General features: G+C 39.6%; 1 protein-coding gene across 1 annotated transcript in view; it reads left to right on the forward strand.

The window, feature by feature from the left end:
• ccdc85al (coiled-coil domain containing 85A, like) overlaps positions 1-17,595 on the forward strand; it is a 23,271-nt gene extending 5,676 nt beyond the window's left edge. Inside the window, exons 3-4 of the mRNA XM_019889397.1 lie at positions 14,881-14,938; positions 17,179-17,595. Of these exons, the coding sequence (XP_019744956.1) occupies positions 14,881-14,938; positions 17,179-17,197 (77 nt within the window). The 3' untranslated portion in view covers positions 17,198-17,595. The remainder of the gene's footprint in view (positions 1-14,880; positions 14,939-17,178) is intronic.
• The last annotated feature ends 453 nt before the right edge of the window (positions 17,596-18,048 follow it).

Below are 18,048 nucleotides of genomic sequence, written 5' to 3' on the forward strand. Positions count from 1 at the left end.
CAATATGTGGTTATTTTTAAAGTTTTCAATGAACATTCAATCAGTCCGGCCCTCGGCTTGCAGCAAAAATTTTTATCTGGCCCTCCGTCCATTTGACTTTGACACCCCTGACCTAAAGCAACAAGACGTGTCAAAATGTTACGTTTGAAAAGGTCTTGAGTAAGACCCATGTGTTGAAGGTTGTCGTGCCTATGTCTGTTTGAGTCATCCCCTGAGCCATCCTTGCATGTTCTTTTTTTGGATGAAGAAGGAATTTAATTCCTATGACGTTGTAGTGCATTCCACTTTCTGGGATTATCCTGTAAGCTCTTTGCACAGTATTATTTCAATTTTTATAAACTTGTGTGTGTGTGTGTGTGTGTGTGTGTGTGTGTGTGTGTGTGTGTGTGTGTGTGCGTGTGTGTGTGTGTGTGAGATGGCTGTCTCTGTAGCTGTGTTGTTGTTGACAAATGAAAGTCTCATGTTCATGTGGCACTCAACAGTGCACAAGTTTAAGCCTTTTAAATTCCGGACAAAAACAACACTCTGACCTCTGCTCTGCATTTGTAACTTCTGTGAGGCTTATCACACATTTTATTTATAATTGTTTTTTTTTGCAGCAGCAGCAGCAGCAAAAATAATGGAATTCCCCCAAACCACCAAAAACACCACTTTTGCAAAGTCAACATGAAGAATAATTCTACTGTCTCATCCAAACACAGGAGACAATCTATTAATCAGCCTTTTGAGAATTACTCAAAAAGTACTTGTAATAAAACAAGTGCCAGGCCTGAAATATTTTTTTTTAAAACCTACACAATGTGCAATAACATGAAAAAAATGAACATTTGATAGTAAAACATAAGTTCCACACCTCAATATAAAGGTATAGAATTTTACATTGTAAATTATTATTCACTCCATAAATAATCATCCAATAACTGACCTGAAAGGTAATCTTTTACCATATTTGCACAGCAGAGCTTCTCTTTCACAAGCAAAGAGACTTAATCAGTTTTTCTGATTCACCAATCACAAGTTCCGCATATTAATTTAAACTGTTGAGATGATTTCCCTGCGGCTGACTGGTGACTAGTTGAGGGTGTAGTCTGCCTTCCACCCATAGTCAGCTGGTATAGGCTCCAGCAACTCCCTGTGACCCTGTTCAGCATAAGCGGTGTTGACATTGGATAGATGGATGGATGTTGAGATGATCAGCGCAGAAAAAAAAAAAAAAGCAACATTTGCGGGAAAGAAAAACGAACCCCTGCTATGAGATGCACAAATGCCATTTGTGAGCCGGACCAACATAAGAAACGTAACTTGATTGTAGAATTTGTAGTTGTCTACTTTTAGCAGGCTATTAATTTTGTTGAAATTTGCTTGCCACTATGTTTGCGACTCTTTCCTCGACGTTTCAGTTGCTATGCAGTTGCTGTGGCTCTTTTATGCTTTCGTTCTTTATTCTGTCATATCGGCTTGACAGTATACGTATGAACGTGGATTATTCAGGGACACGTTGTCAGTAAGTCGAGCTTCCTCCCAGTAAGAATGTCAGCTCTGTTCCATGTCTTCTGCCTCCAGCCCTGCTCTCTGACTTTGTATTTTCATAGATAAAGACTTTTACTTTTCAACTTCCGTGTCTGCTTCTGGGTCCTAATTCCGCTCCCCATGTGACAACGATGCACAGTAGATGGCCATCTTTGCAAAACATGCATCGAAACTGTGAGTGAGCTCAGTTACGGCAGTCCAGGAATAATCAAGGATGGAAGAGGAATTCCATTGCATTCTGCTACCTTCAGGTTGTTCATATCAGTCACATTGAGTCAGTTGCTAAAATTAGGTTTCCTTCGAGCTTTGTAGTCCATTCACTTTTATGAAAAGGTCTTTCAAGCAATAAAATACCACAAAGTACTTTGTATTAATTAACACGAACAATCTCCCTGTATTTGTCAGTGAGCAGGGTTATGCAAAGGCATAGGGCAAAAGACACTCAGATTTCAAGGTTGTTTCTTCTTTACATTCATGTTAAAATAGCAAAACCTTTAGCTATTCATTTGAGAGCTTAATGATAGGAAGGCATTTATAGGGGGTGGCTGGTGGTGATCACTTAACAGTATCTACTTTATATGTTGTTTGGCTTGGAACCATTTTTAACTCATGATTTTCGAGATATTTTTGTACAACTGATGTAACACCAGAATTTCTCATCTGGGGATCATTAAAGGGCATTATCTCATTTAAGAGTAGTGTGCCTTGATGAAGTAATACGCAAGTTGCAATATTGGTTTTAACTTGTAAAATGTGGTCTAAAATTAAATCATTGCTTTTGGTCCGAGTTAAAGTTCAACCTTTTTCAGGCCATAAGCTTTTAAGTTTTTCTTTCCCTGTTCCTTCTCTGTCTTCCTTCCATCATAATTGGTTTGCAGTGTTAAATACAGCTGTTCGATTCAGAGAAAAAAAAAAAGATGACAAAGCACTCTTTCTGCAGGATGCTGGAGGATGTACTGATTGGCAGGCTAAGCAAGGGAAAGAGGATTGAATATGTATTTGAGTGGATTATGGCTTTCCCTTTCCCCATCCCCTTGCATCCAGCTTTCCGCCATCTTCACTTATTTCTTTCTTCTTCTCACTCCACTCTGTCCACTTCCTTTCCACTTGTTGGATGTAAAGCCTCCCCGATAAATTGTGGAGTGTCACATCCTTAGCGACTCATGAAGAAACCCAAATGTTTGTCACAGCTGCTCAGATAAAAAAGGGTTTAGAGAAGTATTTGGCGCTGTAACTCTAATGGATTAGTATTATTAGCAGAAAGCCTCATCTGGACAGCTATTATGTCAGCTTTGTCGTTCATGAGGCTGTGAATTTGCAACAATAGCATGACATTGTCTAGATTGGCTTAGTCAGGCACATAAAGTTGTGTTTTTATTACCTACACCTCCATTTAAAACATATCCACACAGTCTGCTGCAGCTCATTTCACTTTTAAATTCAAGGTGGAATCCCTTTGCATGCAGTAAAGAGAGGGTTTAGATTCTCAAGGTGGATGTCTATCTAAATGTTACCTTTAACGGCTATCTTGGTATTTGAATATGTAATCACACCTGAGATGAATTATCCCCAGCAACCTTGTCTGTAAGCCATAAAAGCAGCCATTAGCCAAGGCGTGCATGATTGGGCATTTTGTTAACGAATTTGGATGCAGATCATTGTCATATTAAATCAAGATGCAGCTAGCTTCGTCTTCTTAATCCGCTTCCTGGATGGTACAACCAGTGTCATCGTGCTTCTTTGCTGCATTGTAAATATTAATTCCAAACAGCAGCAGTGACAACTGTGAAAATAGTGTTTTACGTCACTATCAAGAAAACAAATAGGATTTTGTGAGGCTAAATCATCATTATGGCGGAACGTAGTAAAGTCAAGTTTTTTGGATATTCGGGTGACCATATTTTGATTTCCACTCCTTTTTGGAAATCAAAATATGGTCACCCTAATATCACACCTAATATACACTCGGCCCGGCCTCAGGATACTGAAGTGGTACTCAAAGATGCCATATATTATAACTAATATATTTAAAGTAAGGCGGCCCGGTAGTACAGTGGTTAGCATGTCAACTTCACAGTGCAGAGGTACCGGGTTCGATTCCAGCTCCGGCCTCCCTGTGTGGAATTTGCATGTTCTCCCCCGGGCCTGCATGGGTTTTCTCCGGGTGCTCCGGTTTCCTCCCACGTTCCAAAACCATGTATGGCAGGCTGATTGAACACACTAAACTGTCCCTAGGTGTGAGTGTGAGCGCGCATGGTTGTTCGTCTCTGTGTGCCCTGCGATTGGCTGGCAACCGGTTGAGGGTGTCCCACGCCTACTGCCCGAAGACAACTGGGATAGGCTCCAGCACCCCCCGCGACCCTGGTGAGGATTAAGCGGTTCGGAAAATGGAGGGATGGATGGATATTTAAAGTAGGGCTGCATGATATTGGAAAAACCTGCAATATGTGATATGGGTGTTGACTATTGCAAGATCAACATGATTGCGATATTTAACATGTACTGAAATAAATGGCATCTTTATTATCTCATGAACAAAAGACACTTTGTCCCGAGATATTGCTCCCCTGTTCGCTGGCGATGCACACTTGAGGTTGCATCCGAGTGATCAAAGTTAGATATTATACCTCCTCTTTATGTGTAGAAAGTAAAACAAAACTACATAGCAGTAAGTCTTTTTTTTAAGTCTTACTTAACTATGACAATGTTCGAAATAGTACCTCTTCTGTCATGGAGATCTGTGGGATTGAAAGGGACAGTTATTATTTATTTATTTTTCTGGATTTGGCTGCATGTCAGGTATGCTGCACCTGCGTGTGACTTAGTACCAGCAAGTCCTTTCTTTATGCCGTTTGACTGACACCTCGGACTTGGACAGACTAGGTCGGCCTGAAATACTGATGGCAGCTCACTGAAAATGTCACTTCAGTCTTTAGTTTTCTTCCTCATAATTGTTTTGTTCTCCATCCTGTGTTCCCGGGTCTAACAATTAAGGACCCGTCAACTTTGCAGATGAATTCCCTTCTCATACCGCTTTTTTGGGTGTTTTTATGTGTCCAAATGAGCTTTGACCTTTATTAGACATTGAAATATATGAACATGCGAGCTTTGCGCAGTGTTAGCTTTTATCCTCAACTCTGAACTGTAATCGTAACGAACTTCTCGGTCGAGTGACTTCAACCACAGCGATGAAACACAGACGAATGAAACAGATGTCGTATCCCTTGCTTATTCAGATGGGGCTCCATTCCATCCCATTTCAGCAGCAGAGCGTTTTCTATCCGGCACTCACTCTTGTAACTGAGTGCACGTGCTCCACACACTTCGCCAGTAATGGTGCACTGCGCCTCTCATTTCAAAAACTCCGCCTCTGATTAGTTTCATCCATCCATCCATCCATCCATCCATTCATCCATCCATTTTCTGAGCCGCTTTATCCTCACAAGGGTCGCGGGGGGTGCTGGAGCCTATCCCGGCTGTCTTCAGGCAGTAGGCAGGGGACACTCTGGACCGGTTGCCAGCCAATTAGTTTCACATGACTGTTAAATTAAACACACAAACACACACTAATTGGTCTCATGAAAAACAATTAAAGTAAGACATTTTCATGGATTTCTAAAACGGCGCCAGATGACCAGATATAGTGTTAAGATTTAGGCATGTCCGGGCAAAAAAAAAAAAAAAGACGTTTGGTCACCCTACCGGATATAGTAAAGAACTTAAAAATAAAAATACTGAGAATGAGTGTGTGCAGCACAGTGTGTAAGCATCCCATCGGACTGTAAACATTTGATTGGTGTTGAGAATAAAATCGAAAAGAATCACTCCATTCAGAATTCATGAACTCATTAAGAATATAAAGATGCTTCCAAATATTTTGACTTTAGTAGCTGTGTGAGTTTACGAGCAGGCATCTTTCCGTGTACTCGCATCACTCCAGCACAAACCCCTGAGGTAGGTGACAACTGTTCCACAGTAACCCCAGTCATCCGGTAGACACGCAACTTCAGTGGACTGGAGAAGGGTCTTTGTCCTTTTCAGACAGTGCCACCGGGGAATGGCTCAGTAAGCTGAAAGGAAATTAACTTGCGAGGCCAGGTAATTAACTGGAAGCTTAGACATAGCTGTCATTTAGCAGGGGCACAACTGGGCCGGAGGGAAACTGTCTGCCTGTCTGTCTGTCTGTCCCAAAGTCACCAGCAGGAACCGTATTTGTGTGTGTGTCACGTTCAGTTGAGGTGAAGTTGAGTGCCGTCCTGAGAGCTGTCAGTCTGGATGTATCAGATGATCAGATGAGTGAAGGAGAAGTGGAAGTGCAGAGTGGCGGCTGATTTCATGATGCACCGGATGCTGGCTTTCAGCAGCATAGCGGCTTTGATTTTTAATCGACACATGTTTCTCATTTTCTTGAGATACGATCATAAACATCCATCTGTGCAACCAGCTATATGACTTGTCTTCATTGTCATGGAGGGTGAGTTGCCTCCGATCCGAGATGACTTTGGGTGAGAGGCCAGGTACACAATGGACTTGCTGCCAGTAATCGTAAGACACGTTTAGACAAACAAACCTTCACACGAGCATTTATACCTAAGGGCAATATTAGTATTCAATTAGCTTAACATGCAAGTTGATGGAATGACTCAACTTTGAGGCAGATGTGCTTACCATATATTGCATTGTGGTGCAATATTATAAAAGACTATTGTATATTATATATTTGTGTAAAAGATGTATCAGGTGTATCTTTAATGTGCGAAAGTGTGAGAGTGATTGGCATTTAGATGTACAGTATGTACACATCCCAATTCCACTGATGTTACATTGTGTAAAACGTAAAACAGAATGCAGTGTTTTGCGATTGATTTCAAACTGTGGTATATTTTAATTGAATACACTAAAAAGACTCGATGTCTTTTTAGACGATGAGTCTGACGTAAGCGACGTAGAAGAGGAAGCGCTGCATCTTCTACCTCCAGAGTTGGTGGAGTTGCTTTAAAGTGACACAGAGGATGAAGATTCCATTGGCTTTCGTGATTTGGAGTGACATTGATGGTTTGGTGAACTTGTTAGCATGTTCTTTATGCTATAGTTATCTGAATAACTCTTAATATGTTACTTGAACATACCAGGCACGTTCTCAGTTCGTCGTTTATGCATCATGTAACGTTAGCATATCGTACACTTATTCAGCGTGTTGTTTTCTATTTTATTTTTATTTTAAATTGCCTTTCAAGATGGCATGTATGTTCTTGGTGTTGAATTTTATCAAATAAATTTCCCCCCAAAATGCGATATATACTCCAGTGCGACTTATATATGTTTTTTTCTTCTTTATTATGCATTTTATGGTTGGTTCGACCTATACTCCGGAGCGATTTATAATCCGGAAAATACGGTACTTGTGTTCTGTTTTTACATTTTACCCAATGTACCAACTTGACTGGAATTTGGATTTGCCCACACCCAATTTAACAGTGAAGAACATTGCACAATTCTGTGTGATGGAGTGGTCCTTATAACTGTGGAATTTTAATCCATTGTTCTGCAGCCAAGCACATCTAAAACTAACATAAATACTAAAACAAGGCAGTCAGAGTACACACTCTTCACCTTCCCCATGGTATACCCTGTATCATGTTTTATTCATAAGCATCGAGTTGTTTGTTGCTCACATATTAAAATTGAAGAAAACCGTAGTTTATATCGCAAACGTTTGCGTGGATATTTAATCTCTGCCAATATAACTCACATGCAGACCTTGAAAACGCTAAACACACACAAAACAAATGCAGGCCTTTGTGACGCTTCACACAATAAATCTCACAACGTATTTCATTTTAGTGTCCTGCTTGCTTCATATGTCTCATGAAAGAATACATCTTCCAAAGACAAATCATATTGGACGCACAAAATATTATTCACATGTTCACTCAGGTAAATTTGCAATTGTGCAAACACTAAACATTCAAATGTTCAGAACACTCATCAAGAGTAAATACGGTTGCAAGAGAATGTGTTGTCATTTAATACGTGCATATCGCTGCATGCTTCAATAAAAACACAAAGGCAATAGAACTGTACACGTACAATATACACAGTGTTCTCAGGCATGATCAGCCAACGGGGCTCCAATTATTCAGCTCTACTTCAGTGAGCTTCATGCTCTGATCTCTCTACAGTCTACTTTTTCCTCACAGTGAGACAAAACAGACAAGGAAACACTATTATAGAGGATATTCTTCTTTTATTTTTCTTTGTCACTTAAGAGTTTAGCATAAGGCTTCACTTACGGTACATTGATCATCAACGTACTGAGTATTACACCATCTTAAAAAATACAATTTGCCTAATTCAAACTTTCTACATGGTAGTTTTAGTATTATTCAGAGATGGGCACGTTCCCCTATTATGCCAGTCCGTCTTCCGTCCGCGACCTGGGTACCATTCCGTCATCGTCCCTCCGTCCTTATTCATATCATAATTAACAGAAGATGACTGATCTATCCTGCATCTTCATGGGCTTTCCTATCCGCCCGGCCTGAATAATTTATGCATCACTTTTTCAGAGATCTGAGAAGAGTGGTCATGTGAAATTACCTTGCATTGATCCTGTAAATTGAAAGAATAGGAGAGAGGACGGGTGACAGATAAAAGAGGATTGAGAGATGAGTGGCACCAAGGAGAATGCTTCATGAGTTTACTGACTTGATGTAGACATCAATAACAACTTGATTACCAGGTTTGACAAATGGTTCTCATACATCAGTCATCTGTCATTAATCTCCACTTAAATCAACTTCTTTTATGTACATTCATCAAACGATTGGATTTAAATCTCCCCCAAAAATATTTTTTAATGTCTTCAATGGATCATGAACTCATGGTATAGCCCAATATACAAATATATATATTTTTGATGAATGATCCTTGCCTACAAAGTAATCAGTGACACCACCACCTTCCAAGTCAATCCCATGGATCTTTGTGTCGAGGAATATACGGCCATGCTGAGAGGAAGTTTATGGTTTATATTATTCTGGGATAATCATGTCATCTATACACTCGGGCTTTGACCGACACCAAAACCATTTCCCTTGAAATATCAGTCACATCACATTAAATCTTATTTTGCCATTGACATCCTGCCCATACCCAAATCCACTAAAGCTGTCCAAGGGTGTTAAAAAAAAAATCATTTCAAAAATCTCCTTGATAAGGCCCCATTCAGAATTTGTTGGTTGATTAAGAACGTGTCATTACCAATGGAGTTTGGTTGACAGGGATTCTAAAGGTGTAGCGAGTATGTTTCACAAGTATAGCAGATTTCAATTTTGTGATGTGTGACTGTTGACAGCAAAATAAATTTTAGCCGGTGTACAGTACCCCGAAGTCAACTCTGAGGCCTAATGCCGTATTCCAGGAAAGTGGGAAATCGGACATATCCCACGCAGTTTCAAAGCATTCCAAATTGTTTTTTTATTCCTCAGAATACATTTTGACCTCCAGCAAATCTGCCTTCATAATTTGCTTTATTCAACCGGAGAACAAGATGGCAAACACTGAGCCAGTGTTTGCCAACCTTTATTGAGCCGAGAAATTTTCAACTTGAAAAGTCACATGGCATACCGCCAAACCGACATTTTGCTGGTCTGTATCTCCAAAATCATCACTTTTGAGGAGACCTCGAAAAATGTCAGATTTGTTCAATCATTAACATTGCATTGTCAAAGAGAGCAACACTTTGGATTGGTCAATAATTTGTAAAAGTAACACCCATACGTATGAACTGACTAATAGTTTAGATTTGTGTAAAAAATATAGGGACTCCACCATATTGTGACACGGGAGTTCCGTCCCGACGCCAGCCATTATGAAAATAATGAGTAATGGTCTCCGTTTAGTTAAAAACAAACCTGATGCAGGCGTAAGTCTGGTGCACCACGGGCGGGTGAAAAAAAAAAAAAACGCCCTTCGTCCAATGGAACACCATAACATGGTGCAGTGCGGTCTGCTAAATCCCTAAACACGCTCGAGGAGGCTCGGTCCAGCACGAAAATCAAGATTCACCAGTTTTTATGCCCGAGCGCATGTGCACCGTCTACAGAAATAGATCAAATCTGTCTTTCACTGACCTAACTTTTTTTTGTCCTGCACTATATTAGCATTGAAATTTAACCCTGTTAAGGTCACTGTATGAACACATTTGGGAAATTCTACATTTATTTTGAAATGCACCATCTGCTCTGAGCATACTACATTTATAATGTAAGATTTTATTAAATTATTACATAAATCAAAGAGGGAAAAAAACAAGAATTGATAAATGCTGGTATCTGTCTTCAGTCATGAGCTTTCGTCACACAGTAAATGCATTGATGTCAGTGTTGGGATTGCAATATGCTGCAATATGCATCATACCAGAGATAGAGGACTCGAGTCATATGGCTTGAGTCGGGTCAGACTCAAGTTGCTATTTTTAGGAATTGTGTCTTGCTTGCCAAAAACTTGGGAATGATTTGACTTGATTTGGTACTTGGTATTTAACTGACGTAGACTTGAACTATAGTAATCCCTCGTTTTTCGTGGTTAATGGGGACGAGAAACCCAACACGAAAGATGAAAATTGCGAGGTAGGATTTGCCCCCCTGCTCCCCCGCCCCCATTTCCGTGTATGTTGGAATCAGCATGTTTAAAGTATGTAAACACTATTTATACTTTACATATTTGGGGCAAAGATTACATCAGTACACGTATTTGCTGAAATCTTTAAGAGTAAAACCTTACACAGTAATTAACATCCGTCACCATTGCTCTCTGAGTGACGCGAAGAGGCTTGTGTTGGTGGCGTCGAATGCGGCTCTCACTTGACTCATAGGCTTTTGGTTCACTCGGAGACTCTTCCTCTTAAGGCGCTGATGCTGTTGCTGAGGTTTGTAAATTGGAGAATAAAAATGGTGATGGTAGCGCCATGATGTCCATCTTGTCTTCATATTAATTGAAATAGGTTTCAGGTTTCTTTTTTTTTTTAAATCAGAGAGTGGTCTTTTTTTAGTGAATATAAAAAAAAAAACCTCTTCCTGAGCTGACAGTTTTGGATGTCACTTCAGCCTTCATCTGAGTTGTCACTGCTTCCTTGTGACGTGTCTAAAAAACAGCTGACTGGGTCGGGAAACCTTCAAAATAAGGCTCCCTGACCTGGTCAAGGCTGCAAACCAACTCCCTGCTTCCGCTGTTGAAGCAATGTGTCCCTGTTGATGGTGCCATCTCTGACGAGCGGGCATACATGCTCCCACTCAGCGGGGACGCATTGCTTTGGCAGCGGCAAGTGGTTGGGACGCAGTTTAACAAATCAAAAAATGTTATCTCTTAAACAAAAAAACGTTATCACAAACAACTCTAAGATACAGTATGTAAGACAATGCAAAATGCTGAGTGAGGCTGCGATGTGCGCAGTCAGTCAATTTACCGGATAAATCCACTTGTGTTGTCGTTGGTTTTTGTTGGGTTGCGAACTAATCATGTGCTTTGTTTGAGTGGGCATGTAAAGTACAGAATACACATGTGCAAAGCTTCTGAGTCACGTCAACCTGAAACAACGTATCTTTCCATAATTTGGCTGCCGACATATCAGATTTTCTGTAAAAAAAAAAAAAAAAAAAACGAAACACTGCAGCCACAAAACTTGAAGCACGAAGTGGTGAAGGATCGCTTTACTATAAGTCATCTTGTTTTTACCGTATTGGCCCGAATATAAGACGGTTTTTATTGCATTGAAATAAGACATATTCGGGTCTAGACATTATACCCATTCACGACGCTAGATGGCGCCAGATATCATTGAAGCGAATACTGAACTTGACTCCCCAGGCCAAAGTGAACCCCTGTCACGAAGAATAAAAATAAAAATAGCAGTAGCACGAAGAAGAAAAATAAAAAATAGCGGTAAGAAAGAAAAGAGAATAAAATAATAGAAGAGATATCAGAAAATGGAGAAACGTAGCAACAATCTGGAGAAAAGTGGGTCGAAGATCGGCCAGGTTAACCGGCAGCTGAGGAGAAGTTATGATGTAATTTACATTTCAAAATCCAGAAGCCATTCATTTACGAATGTGATTGCACTTTAGTTTACATATTTAAATGTTCGGATATTAAGATTTGAATGAGGCAAAATAACATGCTTTTTCTCTCAAATATATTGTTATAATCATTTGTTTCAGATGTACTGTAATTATTTTCTCAATAAAATTAATTTGGTGTTCAAAAAGTCTTTTTTGTCAAACTTGAGTCTTGAAAAAGAGGGGGTCGTCTTATAATCAGGGCCATCTTGTATTCGGGCCAATACGGTAGTTTGAAATCTGAATTTTCATTTTTTTTCAGGGAAAAAAGCAAAAAAGAAAAAAAACTACGATTTTAGTTTCATTCACACCAAATTGTCAGCCCAGTCACCGTCACTTGCTGCTGTGAAGTGGCGAGTCGACCTAACACAAACAGCGATGGAAGCAACTCTGAGGGTCATTCATTTGAATAATGTGTTGACCATTGATTTTCCCGAACTGCCGGTCTATTACCAGGCCGGTCGAACTGCATGATGTCCAACGCCACCAACCACTCATAGTGATATTGGACTTGCTTGAGACTTGAAGTTTACAACTTGAGACTTGTAGTAACTTGCACATACTGTATCCGACTTACTCCTACCTATGCATCATACTAAAACAGAGCACACCCATTTTACATACAGTACATTTTGCCTGCATTTGAGTGTTTGCTTGAATGAAGCATATAGTGTTCACCCCTTTCTAACCATCTTTAGATTTACATTATCAATTTAAATATTTATTTTCATCTTAGTCTGTAAGTGTATTTATTGTTTTTCTGTTACGTTGAACAGTGATGTAAGCTATGCAAATAAAACCACCTTGCCTAATCCTAAAATCACTCCTCCTTCAAGCACACTGACCTCCAAAGGCAAATACCCACAGGCCCCTGACCCTTTAAAGGAGTTTCCATATCTGTCATTGCAGTCTTCCCTCATTCCTCCACGCCTGCGAAGATAAACAGATGGGCGGAAAGGTGCCGGCCACAGTATTGATGGTGGCTTGAGGAATCTTTAGGAAAGTATGCGGTCACAAGAGTGCTATGAATCTTTAATGGGAGATGTTAGTGAACGAAAGAGAGGAAGTGTGCTGAAAACATGATTAAAGACTCATAGGGAGGAAACCATTGTCATTCAGAGAGAGAGAGAGAGAGAGATAGAGTCAGAGTTTTTTTTTCACTTTTTTTTCCCTGAAGGGCAACCCATGAAAAAAAAGTTTTGTTTTTTTTTAAAGGTTGGACTTGTATTCAGAGTCAAAGCCAGAGAGTTATACAATTTAGTACGGTGGCCAGAGTGAGACCAAGGGTAATTTTCGGGTGACAACAGCATGCTTAACGTATAAAAGAGGCCATTATCGTATAACATAAAACAATAGCAGTAGCATCACGTATTCTGTATATGTGATTTATATCCCCATACACAAGAGGCCTGGGTCAGACAAGAAAAAAAATGGAATTGTACTGAAATTGAATGGGAAAATCCGATACATGTCATATTTGGGTAAAAAAAAAAAATCAGAATTGACCTAAAGTATTAACATACCGATAGTATTAAACATGTCGAAAACTAAACTTCTGCTGCTTCTTCAGCGGTGTCGGTGACAACGTCCTACCTACTATGTTCCACGCATTTGCAGTACAAGCAGTGCATCTACTCCAGTAAAGAAGCATGCCTCGTAATGATGTCCACGCTTGTTTTATTGCTTATCCATTTTTAAACTGAAAAGTAAAACAAAGATATTCCAGAGTATTTACAATCAATATTTACAATCATCTCACTGACTCAAACATTTGATAAATAAACCAAATATGCATGCCTTGTAAACCAGTACCTGTAGTCAATAAATTGAAGACAATAAAACGATTACGATTACAATTGTCAAACAAATGGGACTCTTTCCCAATATCACCCTCTGTCAGATCCTTCCGCCCAATCCGGCATATGTGACGCAAACCAGACCAAATTGTTCACAAAATCTTCTCGAAATAAATAATTTCAACAAGATTTAACGGGAATCCATCGCCATAAAGGTTTATATGCAAATAAATACATATACATAAAAGATTTAACTCAAAACAAAGATTCTAGATTTCTGTAGTCATGGCAACAACTCAAATATAATACTAGGTCCAGCTTCAAGCAGACACATGCAGCGTACATATTTCCATCAGTCGTCAGTGAAACAGTAGTCTGTCAGTGACGGACTGAGAAGGTCACTGACCCGATTAGTGACGATTTCAGTGACCGACGAAAACCCATTTCTGTCAGCGCATAGTCTGTCAGTTTCTTATCATTCATCATTTGGCAGCAAAATGGGGCGTCTGTTCATGACGGATGGACAGAACTTTGTTCAGTACTAATGTAATGCCCAGCTCTGCTCCATGATATCGGTAAAATGATCAAATATGAATTGCCCAGTGAAGGCAGGCCATAGTAAATAATGTGTCAGCTTTATATTAGCTGTACACCTTGACTTATTTTTCTTGCATAGAGTGCAGCCAAGTACATCCCAGACTTCCTGTTCCACATGGATACATTACTAAAAGGATATCTGATTGCAACCTCAAACTAAGATGCTATTTGTGTGTGTGTGTGTGTGTGTGTGTGTGTGTGTGTGTGTGTGTGTGTGTGCGTGCGTGTGTGTGTGTGTGCGTGTGTGTGTGTGTGTGTGTGTGCGTGCGCGCGTGCGTGCGTGTGTGTATACATATGTGCATGCTCATCGATTTTTGAGGATCTACTTTAGTATTTGCTCCTGAAATTATGGTACACTGCAAACGAAAGCCTTTTAACTGTCATTTTGGCATGTCAGTTGGTGCACAAAATACATAATATCTGATGTGATGGTAGATAGAATCAGTTGCTTTGAACTAACGACGTTTTACTCATCTCCCAGTTTGAGCAGAGATACTACAACATGAAAGTATAATCTCTTCTTGTCGAAACAGGAAGGAAAGGTATTCCCTTAAATGACACACCAGTTGGTTCAATCGGGTTTCATGTTGTTCTTATATTTGCCATGTTCTATGACATCAAAAGTATTGTATATCCCATCACGCACTGTGTTCCTCTGATGAAAACTGGTGTTTTATTTATGGAGAGTTTTGTTTTTTTATGGCACTCCAAGCCCGTCATATATAAATCATTAGATTAATGAGTTGTTACTCCCATGTGAAAGAAACATTCATGAACCTGTTTCTTTTCTTCCGTCACTTCTTCCCTCTTGTTCCCTTTGCTGTCTTCTTTAATCACAGCTTTGATATCAGCCGGCTGCTGCACCAACAACTGCAGAAATGTCAAGCTATGGGACAGGTGAGAACTTTCTTCCTTGTTCCCCTTCTTGATAATGTCCTTTGTATTAATCAGATAAGAAGAAGAATGGCAAATGAAGGGCACTGCCTGTTCTTATCCACAAGGGTCCTGTAATTCGATGTCATTATGTGGTGTTCCTTCAGCTGCTTTCTTCTGAACTATCAGATTGAATTTAAAGGCCTCGCAGTACTTTGTACTTTCTGCCAACTCGAAGTGGATGATATTTTGTTTTAATTAGATTTTGAACAAATCATGAGCTGATCTCTGAAAATCTTCATGCTGTTGTCGTTCAAGTAATCTGATGTATGGACTCTAACGTGGTTTTGACCGCGTATAATCACTGCAGGAGGACACAGTTTGGGGTGACCTTATCCTATCCCTATTTGCAAGAAATTTTCAATCAGACCTCAGTGGGGGGCAGGGTCGGATGGCTGTGTTAATATTTAATGACTGGAAGACAATAAGGCATATCCTCTCGCAAAGTCTTAAAGGCCCTTCCTATTTCAGAAAAGCACCCGCGCATGACCACGTATTATTACAGCCACACATTTTTCTCTAATTTTATGCAATTTAACAAGCAGATGATGTTGCTTTACTTTGCATCCTGCGCAAAAATAACAGGTACTCGGCTCGCAAGAATGAAAAAAGGGGACTGATTTGTGAGCCGGCAAAACCATCAAGCTAGCTGCGAGCAGTCCCTCGGCTCTCTGGCGCAGGGTTGACGCAGGCAGGAACACGGGGATCCATCGATGACAAAATTTAAAAAACAAAAAAATTTTTGTCAAATGATTCAGAACATTTTTTTTTTTTTATTGTTCCTAACCTATCACTTATCAATCCCCTGATATGGCATGTTTTAAAGTAAAGTGAAGTGTTTGTTTTTTATACCACCAATATGCTGCCATACTATCATAAAAGTATTTTCTTCTCTTATCTTTAAAAATATTGTCTATTTTTGGATATGATCTGACAAGATCTGAGAAGTTTGCATCAGTTTAAAAAATAACCTTGGAATCATTTCAGGTGGTTGCTTTTGTCTCAGACTTTTGGCGATGTGCATTCTGCTCCACCGCTACACTGCCAGGGCTTCTCCAAATATTTGAACCCCCATTATTGACATTTCTTTGATCACATTTGAAATCAATTGCAAAATTACTTCTCATTGAGAGGTATACTTCTCATACATTGGCACTGGGGAGTTCGTGGTGGTGGCCTGGTGTCTTGCTGCTTACACGGCTGTAAAAGAAGAGTTTATATGCACCATAACGTTCGGAGTGTTTGCTCAATGATATGCCACACAGGTGATGTATTTCATACAGTAGCTCTAGTTGCTTGAAATAACATGCAGGTGTGATTCCTGCTAATATTGGATATTGCTATGAGCAGTTTAGCAATGCACTGGGATGCATGAATATGCTCTTTTATTCCAAGTGAAAACATGGTTATACTATACTAGTGTTAATGCCTCAAGGAGAAATTACTTTAGGACTCTGTTTTATTTTTGGCAACCTTATCCCAGAGTAGCTTACAAAAGGGACGGCGAACATGTGCATATACAGTACTGTATCTCTTCCTGTACGAGATAACTATACTATATACGTTATCTATGGTGTCATGCTTATATAACTGTTCAAATCAGATATCCAATCACCTTTTATGACAAATGAGGTTACAAAAATAATTTACATTCACAGTGGAACGGCTATGTAAAATACAGGGTGAAGTAAATGTTAGCATATCATGGTCATATACAGTCAAACTAAAAACAAGTAGCTTTTGGCTGCTTTAATTTGGTCAAAGTAATTCTCAGAGTGTGAAAGGTTGGAGACGTTTGACTGTTTCACGTGCTGCATTACGAGAGCCACAGAAATAAACAAGATAATAATATTGTTCTTTGACTGACACTGTCAGTGGTTTTAATGTATGGTTATGTTTATTATTCTGGTTGTCGTTCACCGTGGTGCGGGGCTACACCGTATAATGCCGAGAAGTTTTTTAATATTTTGTTGACCTTGTTTATTTTTGTAGGGCTCATGATCCTGTATAATCGTGTGCTGTCAAAAAAAAAAAAAGTTCATTACTGCTATGATACAGAATCCTATACATGATCTACAAATGTATAAATCATGAAGCTGTTTCGAAAATGCTTTGGTACAATGTGAATGCTGTATCCATTTTTTTCCTTTCTATGTTAGTCAAATAATACAGCTTTCTGTCATTCCTCTTCAATTGGTGTCCAGCTTTGATGCCTCATCTTGACCTCGCTGTCGTCAGCCTGGCTCCTCAGAAGGAAAAAGATCACAGCGGTTGAGCCTTTGTGCGTCCGTGGACTTGATCGCTGCAAAGATTCTGTGGCGCCATGGTACAAGGCACCAGATGGTCTGCGGTCCATCCATGGCCTCATTCATGTCTACAGCGCCTGAAAACAACCTGCCTTCATGTTTTCATCTCTACTACTCTATTGAGCGCTTTGGGGAGGGTGAGATTAGTTGTGTTTATAAAAAATAAAAAAAAAATGCTGCAGATATATTTATTTGAATGGTGGTCTCTCCTTGCCAATTGTGATACGAGAGAGAATTCAGAGAGATACATGGATGCATGCGGGGAGATTTGGATGATTACAGCTATGTTATTTGCTGTGTGTAATGACAATGTAGGAGGGAATTGTACAAAAAGTTCAACTCTAGATATTTAAAACGGACTATTTTCCCACAACATGAACATCACTGTGCCTGCGGAACCTCCATGTGGTTAGTAAACAACCACACTGACATGTTAAAAAAAAAAAAAAAAAAAGAAACAGAAAGCTAGCCCTAGTACAATACATGCTACAGGCCACGTTCTTTTGAAATGATTTATTTTACCTCAATTTGTGGTTAGAATAATTTGAAAGCCACGATGACGCTTTGGGTTTGACTTGTATTAGAAAATAAACAAACAGCAACCGCAAAACAAGCTTTGTCAAGCAACTGCCAAAATATGCTAGCTTCCTTATCAATTTTTGATGATAATTACAAACTATAACTTTATGTGCTAAATCATGCCAAGTTCTCAGAAGAACAGGCTTGTGTGTGTGTGAGTGTTGCCTTCCATTTGTTTACAAAAATAGC

The sequence above is a fragment of the Hippocampus comes genome, unplaced genomic scaffold (genome assembly GCF_001891065.2).
Source record: "Hippocampus comes isolate QL1 unplaced genomic scaffold, H_comes_QL1_v1.1 scaffold86, whole genome shotgun sequence".
NCBI lineage: Eukaryota > Metazoa > Chordata > Actinopteri > Syngnathiformes > Syngnathidae > Hippocampus > Hippocampus comes.